The 14,478-nt window shown below is 38.0% G+C and overlaps 1 protein-coding gene across 3 annotated transcripts in view; it reads right to left on the bottom strand.

Moving 5' to 3' along the window:
- Positions 1-14,478, bottom strand: part of LOC124170679 (lysine-specific demethylase 7B-like) — a 51,068-nt gene that overhangs the window by 5,215 nt on the left and 31,375 nt on the right. For all 3 annotated transcript variants that reach the window (XM_046549578.1, XM_046549575.1, XM_046549577.1), the window contains 4 exons: positions 11,216-11,412; positions 9,925-10,130; positions 7,492-7,588; positions 6,233-6,334 (listed from right to left, as the gene is read on the bottom strand). In XM_046549578.1, coding sequence (XP_046405534.1) covers positions 6,249-6,334; positions 7,492-7,588; positions 9,925-10,130; positions 11,216-11,412 — 586 coding nt within the window. In that variant the 3' untranslated portion in view covers positions 6,233-6,248. The remainder of the gene's footprint in view (positions 1-6,232; positions 6,335-7,491; positions 7,589-9,924; positions 10,131-11,215; positions 11,413-14,478) is intronic.

Genomic DNA, 14,478 nt, shown 5'->3' on the forward strand with positions numbered 1-14,478 from the left:
ATCGATGCGAGAATGTTTGGCCGGGTTGCCTATGTCCCAGGAAACGCTGGATTTTGCAAATTATGGATTCAAAAAAGATTTAGCTGATTACAGGAATATTATTACTTCATCGAAACACTTAGGTCATATTGTTGATTCGACTTATCTCTCTTTCAAATATCCTAAAGGAACAAGCCGCCTTGCTAAAATATGTTTGCACTCCACTCGGAATTTTCACTGCTATTATGCATTTCTGTCTGATGTAAAAATTCTTATCCATCAAATGCCATTACAAGTACACGTATTTACGAGAGAAATGAGCGTGTTATGCCTCAAACAACTGCTTTCGCTGACGCAGTGTTTGGTTATGAGATGGATCAAGAAGGCCAAAAATAGTTTATTATTTGAAATGTTCCTTTCTAGCAATTAAATTTTTAATGTGATTGCGGCAATGTGGCATTAATCGTCAGTGGCACGCCCACCTGATCCTCGGATTCATCCCACTTCTTGTTTTCAAGAGGGATCTCGCTCTACCTCCACCCCCGCTGTCTTACTAGCGAACATACCAAGGTGTTCCGCAATATTCACGCGCTTCTAGTCCGGATTCTTTTCTTCATCTTCAATTATTTTCAGTCCATTTTTTAAAGTTCTCACTTGTTTCTTCAGAAGGGCCATGGTACGAAGACGAATAAAAATAAAACTAATAAATATGAAACTGGACTATATTGAACCCACACGGAAAACACTCGCTGGTTTCAACCCACCCTGGAAAGTACGGAACCACTCGTACGAGGTGAAGTTCGGCACTAATGTTATCGCGTATGGCGTAAGCAGAGCTTACTGCAGAGGGTGAAGCAGGACCATGTGACTGCGAAATAAAAAATTTTATCCTATAGAGAAGGCAACTTACCCACTCATTTCTAACAATAAGTAGCGTCGCTCTAGATGAGCAGATGAATTCAGATTGCTAGTAGGGAGAAACAAAATATCCTGAGAAGACATCCCTTTGTTAGCAACTCAGACAAGTGAGACTTGCAGCATAACTCGTAAATGGTAACCAGATGCCCTGTTTACGAAAAAAATTTTGCATCAACTGCCGTGAAGCTCACTATCAGCTGCAAGGATATCGATATTCGCCAGAAATCACCATCATATCATTCCAACTATTTCCTTGCTTAAAATGCTTAAATATCGTTAGAAATACGTTGTGTTTGGTATCAATCTTTTTTGAATTACGTGCACATTACTAATATTTAAATCTAATAAAAGTATAATACCAATTGCCGAAAATCATTTTTAGACACCTTTAGGGCTAATAGGTGATTCATGCAGCAGTTGACCTCCAGTAAAGGGGACTTTGAAGCGAGTTGGCTAAAAAAAAGTCAGCGGGGAGAAAGAGGGAGGCAAGAAAAAGGTTTCTTTTGTTCTCAAGCAACTTGATATTTTCTTTCTAAGCTAAGGTCTTCGTAATTCGATCCCTGCGCGAGCTGGGACCTTTTGTTTGATTTTGGAGAAGAGGAAAGCGTCAGAGAGGGGAGGCGAGTGCTGAATGGAGGGGGATAGCGGATCTTGGGAAATGCACTAATGTAACTATCCCACGGCACTCAGCTTCTCCCTATCGTATTTCAATCCTCTGGGGAAGATTCAAACTATGTGTCTGTCGTTATTAGCCATAAATAACACGTTGTAAACACTTCGTCTCATTTTCGTCAAACGATGGATGCGGGAAAATTATACGACTCGACCGCGATCTTCAAACGATCAATGCGGGAAAACGATACTTCGGGGAACGATGGATGCGGGGAAAAAAGTACATTGTCTTTATGGAACTTAATTTGGGACCAGGAGTGGCGAACAATGAATGCGGGAAAATGATCAATGCGGGAACGATAGATCGGGGTTCCACTGTATTGCGAGCAGTCCTTATGTCAGATTTAGTTATACTTTTCATCACACAGACAGACATTAGTTGTAATTCATGGTTAAATAAAAACACAGTAAATGTGTTAAATAAAAACACAGTACTATTCCACAACCTTAAGGTTGTGGAATAGTACTGTTTTTATTTAACCATGAATATCTCATCGTTCCACCAAGTAACGCCTAAATCTGTTGATTTTATTAGTTGTAATGTCACATTTTGGATACTACATATATTAAGAGGAATATTACTCACTTGGACCCACCAGAGCATGCAGGAAAAATGTGCGACAGGAATATAAATGTAAAAACTCATGATTCCTGATTCCTCTAAAGTCACATTTACACGATGCATTTACCGGTAAGGGTATGCATAAACACATTCACCATCGAAATTTTGCCGTGCACATACCCAAAATTGTGCAAATGCACAAATACACACCCAGGAAATAGCCCATTTTAATTTCATGCATCTATTCAAGCATTTGTCCAGCCTCATACTCGTATTGGTGAATGCATCATGTAAATACAGCTTACTTTTAGCATGAATATTTTGTCCACCAATATACAAAAGTGGCCATGCAACAACTCATCAAGTGACCAACTAATTAATTTCTTTGCTTGCCATTTCACATTCCTTGCTGGTTCCTGATTGATACTCCACAGGAAGCAAGGGATGCGGAATTAAAGAGTGATAAGGTTTTTGCAAGCTCAGGAATAGGCGGAGGGGAAACTTCTGAATGTGGCTAGACAAGTCAGCTATGGGAAGAACTACACTACTCTATTTTTTGCTAAACAAATCCTCAAGCTCCACTCTTGAATACCGCGTCAAATATCGTTGAGCCCTGCTTTACAATGGGTTGGGCTTACGATGGATTTGACGAATAATCTGGGATGATTTTGCACACAATTTATCAGATTTCTAATTTTTCCGACTATTGTTTCACTCGTACAATGTGTCATCAACCATGCAATTATAAGCCTCAATAGTTGACAAAACACATTTACTGACATAGCACCATTTACACATTCATTAATAAGAGTCATGGTACTGTGCTTACTAGTAAATAAAAGCTGCTGGCACGACTAGGGACAAATGTTGCGATGTACTATTGCAAATCCTTTCCAACAGAAATATCGCAAAATTCATTAATTAGTCCGTCTCAAATATATTAGGGGAAAAATAAGGCTTTCATTAGTCATTAAATGTACCAAATTTCATCATTGTGAAATTGAACCAAACAAACACTTCTCTAAAAGAGTGACTAAATGTTCGAACTTATTACCAACCAGCAAAAAGCCACAATACCTCATTGACTGTGGATGTAGTTGGTAACATGTAAATCAAGCAAATGAAGCAAGTAAAATACCTTATCACAATGATGAATGACAGGGTGGCAATGATATAGTTTAAGTGTGTGAATATGCTTTGAAACATAAGTCCCTTATGACTTCCTTCCATCCACTACAGAAAGATGCAGTTCTGCACTGCCATGATGGTTATAGATAGCACTCTCCCATATAGTCATCATGGTTTGTAAAGTGGATTTCTCTTTCTGGGCAACAAACTTTTCTAGATTATGAAAAGTTTTTGATTGACTGCGAGAAGTTTCTTGTTTGTTGTGGGAAGTTTTTGTAGTACCTATTCCCCCCAAAGTGCATCCCAAACAGAAAAAAATTTAAAATAGGTGAGGGATTGTGAAAAAATACGACGAGGGTGCCAAGGTTAGCACTTTAAGTGAATACAGTTATTTGCACTCAATGATATCAGGGATAATTAAACAAAAAGAGCTTATGCGAGAAATTAATGTGTAAAATTAATCTACTTGATTGCAAAAAGGAAAAAAGTTCATTTCTGACATGGAGACATTCATGTTACTGTCAACCAGAGAAAACGAACTTTAAGATGACACCATACCCAGGCATTTCGTAAGTGAGAAGGTGAAAAAAATTGTTGAGATCTTTGATGCAATACGCCTGCAATGTGTACTACACGGCAAGAAGAATTTAGAGTGAGTAAAGGCAGGTTCAAATGACTTAAAGGATGAACCAAACACAAAAAGTTTTGTAAGACATGGCAAAATCATTGAGTAGATACTTATAACAGTAAAACTTCGATTTTATGCACTTTGCTTTCACATCAAGTTTCGTTTTAACACAGCAACACTATAGTCTGGCCGGAAACAATAGGGAATTGTGATGGTGAAACTTCGATTTTATATGCTTTCTTGATTTAACACATTCAATGCTATCATTAGTCATCAAAATTGGCTGTAAAAATAAGAAAGAAAAACAGATGGAGGTTTCTGCGCCATAACTTCCGTTCAAATATTGCTTTTTACAAATGGTGCACACTGTTCACAAGAGGAATCTACCGATTCGATCGATGGATTTCTCTTCCTCATAGGAAAATCCACTAGGATTGGTAGAATATTAATTGTGTTTCGCTTGGTTTCGCTAACAGTAGGGCCCCCTTCGCTTCTATAGCGTTGGGGTGCGCTTCCCTTGTCCCGTCCCTTCCGCTCCTATCCTTTCCCAGAGGCGTCGGCGGGCTCCCATCGCGGCGGCGCCTCTATCCTTTTTCCTTCCTCTCCAGCCCCTCCCCGGGTTATTGGGCGTATAAGCCACTGGCTTGGTTCCCGGCCCCGGTGTGTAGTATCCTTCGAAGGGTTCGCCTTGAACCCTCAAACTCTTTGTTCACAAGAGGAATGCTTGCTGAAGGCCATACACACAATCGGAAGACTCGGAAGTGGATATTAGATGTGGAGAAAGGGCTCCTGGCCCGACTGGGGGAGCACGCCAATAGGGTGGTTTCCTATTATTTTTTTATTGCCTAAATCGAAAGATTATTACTCCTGGAGTACGTATTTCACGCTTTTAGATTTTTAAATGACGATATCTATTTTTCGCGATCAAATGAAAAGTGAAAAATTTCAAGCGCGCGAAAACGCGACGCGTAAGTAGGAATGAAGGGAAAAAGTCCATACGACGCATTTCTGGTTCCCCCTCCCGCCTGGTAGGTGACCTTGATCGAGGCTCTGACCGCTGATAGGACGCAGGATGCTAACGGGTAGCTGAGTACCTTCCTGTCTGGTAGCGCATGGCTTAAAAAAGGTTTATTAATACCTTATCAAGCGAAGAAAACTTTATGACCTTAGCCAGTTTTAATAAGTGATTATTAAGACATGTTTCCCTGAGCTCTGTGACTCATGCATGCATTGGTAGCCTCTGACGATGCATAACTCCTATCCTCTCGTGTAGAAACTAGGTCCCTGTGACGTCACGTGGAGTGGCATCGCAAGGGCGCCAATCTGTCCTTTTTCAAATGAGGATAAAATTTGACCCTTGCCATTCGTCTAAACCGGTATTTCAAAAACCAAATAATTTGTGTATTATGAATACACTAATGGTGGGTAACGAATCGCCATCAATGCCTTTTGTTTTCTTTGATGAAGGAAACTACCCTATTGACGTGCTCCGCACTGAATGTGTTAACGCAGTTTTTTGATTTGGTACAGCGTAACCCCCGCCCCTAAGAGGCTGCTAATCTTGATTTTATGCAGCTGTCTTTTGACTTTGCACAGAACAACCTCAGTACTGAAGATAATCCAGATCTCAATTTCATCTACGTATCAAGTTTCTCAAAGAATTACGCATGCCTACAGTAGGGTTTAACCCTTTCCCTGCTGCTTGATCTTAGAAAACCTACCCCTCACATGCGGCACAGGTGCTGAGTGCATGGCAGGGAGGAAGAAAAGGTACATTCACAGCAGCCCACCATGGGAACATACCAGGTATGATCTCATCTGCATGACAGGAATTCACAGCTGAAGTTAACATTTCATCACACAAGCAAGCATCAAAAATTTTCTGATGCAAGTAGTCAGAAGTATTCCAAATATATTCCAAAATGCTTTACATTTGATTAAATTTGTACAAACTATTGCAAGAACACAACCCAATTCTTTGCTATCACAATATTTTGAAGAATTTATTTATTTTTTTGGAATTGTGGGATAGAGTCACTCGTCATATATCTTTTTACAAACATTTGTTCCTCAATCATCTATCTACTCATATATCCTTCAGTCTGCCTCCACAGCATAAAAAATACTGTCTTTCGGCACTCTGACACACAGCCAACTACACCATAAATTGCAATTTGCCAGTTTAATTTCCAATGAGTCTGTTATATCTAGAAATCAATAGCACATTTTGACTGGTTTCTGAAATTAACATTTGAGTCAACATCAGAAGTTCATTACAAGATATTTTAGGGAAATCACTTCAAGTCCCTCTAGGAAGCATGCACTTTTATACATACTGCACTTACAACGGTGTCCAAATTTTCAAGGCGATAACATCTTATGGATTTTTAATATTTTTCCAAGACGTTGTTTGGCTGTTGCCATTCCCTTCTTGGGCTTTTTAGGAGCTGGAAAAGAAGTGAAAGGTAATTCCTCTGAAATGAATCCTTTGATAATTTATACATTCTAACATTTCTTCTTCACTTAACTAATATTTTAAAAAAAGCATCCACATTATCCAAGCAAGGTAAATCAAAAAAATATTAGGGGGATGAGGAGTTCATTTGGAGGAAGATGAGCATTTAAGAAGTAGGACAACTTTAGATGGACAATGTCAGCAAAAAAATCAGTTCTGTGAAACTGACATCTGGGCTAGATTTTAGCAAGGATGGGAGCAAATTTTCACGGAGTCATACATTTAAGATTCTAACTCCCAAAAATTTCAGGACAGGTTTCATCCTTTTGACCTCCCTCTCCCCACAGACTAGATTGTAATTAAGTGTATGCATCACATTCCCTATATACTACAAACAACTTAAAGGCATTCATTGATCCTATCAATTAATTGCCAATAAATAAATCATAAAGAAAAATTAGACACATATAGTAACCTTTAATTCTATTAACATTCAGAAATAAAGTATGTACCAAATATGTTTTAACTTCAGGAATAAAACTCATGCAATGAAGACAACACTTCATCAGGGAATACATAAGGTATGCTCAGAAAATAATGTTTTGCTTGTCAACAGTCAGACTGTCAATTTATGAAACATTTGGTAAACAAACAATTGGTAAACATGCCCTAAAGTATAATAGAATTTTCACCTGTATTCAATTTTTACCTTGCCTGAGGCAGCTGCCAAGGTAAGACATTTTTATGAGCTCGGTAATTTCGGCTCACACTTCATTGCTTTTTTGTGACTTTTTGGCTAATAACAGTACTGTAATGATTCCCCAGCCTCCATATTTGCCAGACATGGATGGCTTCATGCCTCTTTCTCTCATTTCCAATAATAAAGAGCACCAAAGAAATCGCTAGCAGAGCTAAAGGCAAAGATCCTGAAGATTGAGTTTGAGTAGTGTTTGGAGGATTGGAAGAGCACTAGCACAAGTGCATAATTACTAAAGGGGACTATTTTGAAGTCGACAACATCAATGTGGACGAATAAATACATTTTTTTCAAAAAACTAAAATTCCTCTTATTTTCTGAACACAGCTCTTAAAAAATCTTGGATAAAAATGTACCCTACCAAAACAGTGCCAACTCAAAATTCAACTTACCTTTAGTAATTGGTGGTTTAATCAAAGAATCAGAGGATGCTGTCTTACTCTCAACCACTTTTTTAATCTTCTTTTTCAAATATTGCCGCTTCGGAGTCTGAAAATACCAGGAAAGAAGGATATAGTCAGAAAAAAAGAATATTCACATTTTTTGTCATTACTATTACTATTATTCGATTTATTACTTTATACATCCACATTTCTTGGTTTTATAAGTCACACTGGACGACTAACTTGGCTAGAAATCTTCTGTTGTGACTGTTTTTTTTTGCCAAAAATAATATATTCAATTAATTACAACATGTAAACTTAAAATTTCCAATTAATGTAAATTTAGATAAGCTAGACAGAAAAAATGCCATGACTGTTACATATTAGCAAAGGTTTCACGTCGATAGTCTCGTACTCATCACTCCACTCAGAAAAATCGTTTAATCGGGCAATCACCTTTCGCATTAAACAGCAAAACAGGGTTTTACCATTACATTCTGTCTGTTTATAAAGTGAAGACATGTACAGTTAGCATTGGAACTTTTCCTTTAACAAAATAATCAAGCAAACTATTTTTTCCTGCACCTCTCATCCCCCAAATCCCTTCGATGAGAGCAGGGGGGGCTGGCCTGGCCAGTGGAGTGGCTGTCCCTCAGGGCTCTTGCTGCTACCCACCTCGCTATGCACTTGCTAGTCTAGGGGCCCTTTGAAGGAAAATGGGTGATGACTGCCTAACTCACGAGTCTACTGTCTCCACTAAATACACATTGTGGCATGAGAAATTTTACATTTGGGCTTTTATTTCCAAACACTACCTTCCTACCAAGTTGATCAAAATCTGCGGAGTGCACCTTATGATTATCCCTTATTAGAGGAGCAGAAGAAGAGGTGATTTTGATATCGTAAATCTCACGAGGTTCAATTTTTGATCATTTCAGTGAAGGATGCCAGCTTCAATTTTATATATAATGATGCATTATGTGCATTTCTGCTAGGAAAGGTGTAAAGATATTGTTGATGACCCCGAAAGTGCATCAATGCTATTTGGGCATTACTTTGCTCAAATAAAATTAATAAATGAGAGTATAATTCTTGGAAGCTACCTCATAAAGTTTTGATGATATCAAAAGAAATCTTCCTGAACACTGTCAAGAAATCACAAAATAGCATGAGCTCAAACAGCTTTATTACGGGATCACCCTTCCAAAGCTTCAATTTTTGGCTGCCAGGTGTCAGACACTTGGTTTCTTATTGCTTACTTATCTTACTTCACGAGCATACTGCGTGATTCCTGAGAAATTGAGAGTACACATTAATTTAAGAGGAGCTAGCGGCAAATTCTTACCCCTGCTTCAGCTGAGCACAGAACATACTGGCTCAAAGCCTTGGCAAGCTCTAGCGACTTGGGGGTGTGGCACCAGACAGATTGGCACCTAGCCTGCAATTATTTTCCCCATGTGAGGAGGAAATGGTGCACAAAACTTTCAGATTTCTAAAAAGAGGGGTGAAAAGCATGGGGCATGAAAAGCAACTTACTGAGGTAAAATCCCTCAACATTTTCAAACTTCAGAATGTCACTGGCCAGATATTGCAGTTCTATTGGAGATACGAGGGCAGCCTCATTAGTCTGAGACTTTTGCAGTCCACAGCTCAAGAGGGGGGAGGAAGGGAGGGGAAAAGGCACAGCCATGATTAAGGAGCCCAGGGTGGAGACCAGGGACGTAGCTAGGAATTTAGGCTGGGGGGGGTTTAGGTGCCACTAATACTGGGGTGTGTGGGTGTATGGAATACCCACCAGGATAAACGGTAGGTGCAAGATTATTAAATTGCGGAATTTTAAGACAAATGGTTCAAAATAGTGAGTTTTACGGCTTTCTGAGGGATATTTTATTAATCCTTACACTATTCCATTAGTAGTATCAATCCAATTAAGTTAATGGATTAGACTTAAGTATTTCTCTGAGCTCTGGGGGGGGGTTTTATCACCCAAAACCCCCCCTCGCTGCGCCACTGGTAGAGACAGGGATGTAAGGGTAAGGATGAAAGTATACTATGCAGTCATTAAGGCAACACAGGCTACCACTGGCAAAACCAAACTTGCATTTCCTAGAGAAACACAAGATCATCCTACAAAGAGAATGATCCAGAGATTTTTCTCTGGACGCAGGTGGCCACAGAGAACAAAATTATTCAAAGGAGGTCATATCACCAGAGATTTATTTATTTATTTTCACACCTCCAAAAACAGCTCTATACGGCCTTTTACATCGAGGTTATCAGCATGTTAACAATTTAACATACACAAATAACCATGCCCTGGACAGGGGTAACTTACCCAGTCAAGACTCGAACCTATGACTTGCTGTTTGGCAGGCGAGGACTTTACCCCACCGCCACTGTGACTGGCAAAAGACTCAAGACTCCCTCAAGAATGTGACTTACAGGCAAATTGGCCCTCTTGGCAGCTGCTGCCTCCAGCCCTTTCTCCACCGCTGTTCTCTTCTTGCCCTCCCTCACGGGACGATTGGTTTTTGGCATTACTGGACCAACTCGAGCCCTTGGACTCCATGCCTCATCCATTTTCTTGCTAACGATACGAGCTCTAATGATATCATCCTCATCATCAGACAGGTCCAGAGTTGGATATACTGTGCACAAGATGAGAAACAAAAAAAAATTACAAATGAAGTAAATATAATATTAAGTTCCATGGACTTCAGGTACACTGCAAAGGAAGGAATTTAATGTCAATATATAATATAAAGGCAGAGTAATTAAATTAAAAAGAAGAACTTTGTGCTTTCACATTAATAATATTAATTCTTCTTTTTAATTTAATTATGAATCGCTTTCTCCAAGTTACGCCTCAAACAATCAATTTTATAAAGGCAGAGATAAAGATTAACTGTGACTTTGTTCCACTTCCCCTCATGAGGATAGGTTTTCTCTTCCAGATTAGTTTATGGTTTCATTATGCTACCTGATTAATATGTACCAAATTTATCACTCAACTAAAGGAATATAATCCTCACCAATGATTGTTCACATAAATTCCTAGCTATATGCTTAGTTTTTAGGTTTTTAACAACCACTAGAAACAAGGAAAAGCCAAAATTGAGATTTTTTTTGCAAATAAATATGTACCATATGAGGTCTATTTTGTGATGGAAGACATTTAATTCTAATTACTGCAACACAGGATTTTGAGCTTCCACAATTCATTCAAAAACATGCTATATATATTCACAGAGGATAAAAAAATTGCATTGCATTGAGTGCAAAGACATACTTGAGGTGATTTTTCTGCAGAGCCTCATTCTTAAAGACAACCAATGAAAACCATTATAATTGCATTTAATATTATAGACAGTATATTCAAATAATAGAACCCTACTTTGCACAATGACAAGTCATATTTTCAGCAAGCTAATCAGGAAGTAATTATGCACAGGGTAAACTACAAAGTTTTTATCACATCGATTTGATTTTAAAAAAATTTCTGGAATGTTTTCCGATGACAAGCATTCACTTCTTCATGTTAATTGAACTTCCTTTCATCACATCAAGATCTAATTCTATACATACTACACTCATTGCAATCCACAGGACTATCAAATCTGATGGAGTAATAAACAGGAGCATACACAAAGGTATGAAAGAGTAAAAACATTTTATGGAAAGTATTACCTACTTTAAAAGATCTTTAAAAAAGTGCATCAATACCACTACTCACTAAAATCATCATCCTGGTGGACATTGTTTATCTGTTCTTCATCCTCATCGCTGGATGACTCCACTCGAACTTCTTTCTTAGATTTTGCTGGGCTGGAATCATATGATGGAGCCTTAGGTTTTGCATCCAGTGCTCTGCTAAATGAGAGCATACCAGCAATTGCATCCCTTGTGGCAGCTGAATTCACCACTGAATGGCTAAGACATCAAACAGGAATGAATATTCATGAAGTGAGACCAAAATCCAACAAAAAAATACACATAGAATACCATGATAGGTAAATATGCAACACTTATACAGAAAAAGATAATATGCTGTAAAATACATTAATAAAAAGGTAATATACTGATATATACATAAATAACTGTATGATAAAGAATAATTTATCTTGCCAGCACATGAATACATGCCATGTCATTAATCTCATCACAACTCAGCCTTCATGAACACATAAAAAAATATTTTCCTAGCATGAAATTAATCGCATACTCCAATCCATACAACCTACACCTAATTAATGCAACTTTATCGTATCAAGAGCACATAATATTGTTGGCTAAGGATACACAGAAAAGTCTTACATATAAATCAATGGCACATGTTTAATTACAATAGAACCTACAACAAATCCCTACTTCACAATGAGAGACCAAGTTAAAAATCGATTTCCCAGTCCCTACCATATGTCTAGGGGAAACTGAGAAAAAGAATCTCTGATTTGAAAAACCTACATGTTATTTATTTACAAAGAACTTAGGCGATCCCTTGGAGCCATATACCTCCAATATATGAAATGCAGTACATAGTAAATTGTCCACCACAATGAAAATAGTCGTCCGATTGGGCAATGGAAAAGGACACTAGAACATTTTCAACTAGAGTGAGGAAACACATTGTTGATTTCCTTCCTTCCACTCATCAAGCACCCGAAAACAGGTTGGGTTCCCAACCTCTTCCAATTACGACTTCACGGAGCCATGCCTCGAAATTTTTGTGAGCATAACATCCTCTTTCAGATAACTTTTCTCAAAATTTTAAATGGATATTAGTTAAAATTTCCCAGGTCCTGTTAAGCTAAATCACCCCAATTTTTTAAATTTAAAGTTTTTAGTCCTTGCAGAATTTGCCCACTGGGATTTAGAAAATGTTGTCTCACACTTCAGTAGCTCGATTCCCATTCCTCTTAAAGGTAGGTATCGCTCTCACGGCTGCCCCCACTGAAGTTTCAATTTCTCCACTTGAAGATAATAAGCCTGAGCCAAGGTCATTACTCTTGGCCAAGGGTGTAAGAGCCTTGTGGAGAGCCCTCTTTTCTTACCAATTCTTACTGAGTAGCATCTCTAAACAAGCAAGTAAAAAAACCAATTGCTATACTAATTTCTAAAAAATGCAAGGTTACAATGACCTAATGTCCAGACTTCTTCGAGGTAATAAAGGGAATTCTCTGAATGTTGGAAACTTCTGCTAATTTTGAAGTATAGTCCTAGACCTCAGAAATAATAAATGCTGCTTTCAGACTATCTGTTTCATTGTAAATACTGAATGCAGAATGAGTCCTTAAAGAAAATATATTCAATTGTACAACTATGAAAGTCGGTGCATAAAAAGTATCATTTGTCCAAACTGCAAACCCATATAAAAACTAATTAGTTTCTATAAATGATAAGTTATTTAAAAATTATTTTTTCACTGTGCTTCTTCAATAGGTTTTCATTTAACAAATTATTGGGGTCAATCATTTCATATTAAACCTTTTTAAAGTATCATTTGGATTTCGTAACACACACTACATGGAGCATTATTTTATCTCGGGTGTATCTCAGGACCCAGGAAACATTTTGCTAGCTTCATCAGGTGTGATATATTCGTAAATTTTCTAATGTGTGAATCCTGAAAATCACAGTAAAAGAGAGGAAGAGTCATTGCGAAAGAGGTGGTGAATTTCATTAGGCTGCCCTCAGAAAGCCTTTCACTGTGTACCATCCATGATGTGCTGTCAATAATCACTGTCAAAGCTTGAAGCCCCTGTACGAATGTATTGAATATTACCATGTGGTGCCAAATTGTAAGGGTGCTGTCCACGCTATGGTTCAATGCGATTCATGGTAAGGTTTGATGTATTTAAAGGCCTATGGTTATTTTGAGTTACGGCTACATGCCATCCATGGCAGATTGAAAGAAACAGTCTGAAAGCAGCATTTATCATTTCTGAGGTCTAGGACTAGACTTCAAAATTAGCAGAAGTTTCCAACATTCAGAGAATTCCCTTTATTACCTCGAAGAAAAATTTTGTATCTGATGATGGCGAAAGTGATTCGCTGAAACACATAGTACAACAATAAATACTGTGGACATACACAAAGTTTTTCATTTTCAATAATCCACTGGAAAAATTAAAACATTAATTTATTGTCACACAATAGATCCCAGAACCATTCACCATAGTTAGATTCTACAGAAGCTGTACTCAGGTACCGATTCCATATCTAGGATTAGTTGATCTTAGCCTAGCATGCGATAGCACACTTTTGAGAGTATCCTATCCACTTCCCACTGGAGAGGTAAAGTGTGTTCTAAAAATTTCCACTTTCCATTTTGCTCAATTGAAAATGCCTCATTTAAACGAGAGAATTGAGGTATTTCTTCTACACACAATGCAGATTTATACTCCAGAATTAGACCTCCTCAGACATGCAAAACTGGTTAGCGTCAGGCAGTCCTCATGTTGACATACTACCACCACATTGTCATAGTCCAAATATGATAATGGGATTCCAATACTTTACTCAGCTCTCGGAGGCAGGGAGCATGAATATTTTTTTTCATTTTCAACTTCATAGAATCGAGTTTCTATCATCAATGAGAACCATTGTAAAGACCAACAAGTGGAAGCCAAATCACCAATTCATACTGCAAATAAAAATGGTGGACACTATTGCCAATGATTCCTACAGCTAACAAACAGATCTTGTCAGTAACAATATATGAATGAATATGCTTGCATTTAAGTAGATAATGACAAGGTGTAAGCATCTTTTAATACTGAATTGAAAACATTAAAAAACTAGAAATTACTTCATAAGATGCAGTAATAAGTTCCATTTAGAGAGTTTATTCAGTAGAAGTCCACTATGACAAGAATGGCCTAGAGTGAGGGTAGCACGATAAAGTGATTTTTTCGTGTTGGTTGGTCCAAGTGGAAAAACATAGGGAGATAATCTGCTTACAGCGAGTGCTTGGGTTTGCGCTAGCACTATAACAAG

Source organism: Ischnura elegans, chromosome X (assembly GCF_921293095.1).
Source record: "Ischnura elegans chromosome X, ioIscEleg1.1, whole genome shotgun sequence".
NCBI lineage: Eukaryota > Metazoa > Arthropoda > Insecta > Odonata > Coenagrionidae > Ischnura > Ischnura elegans.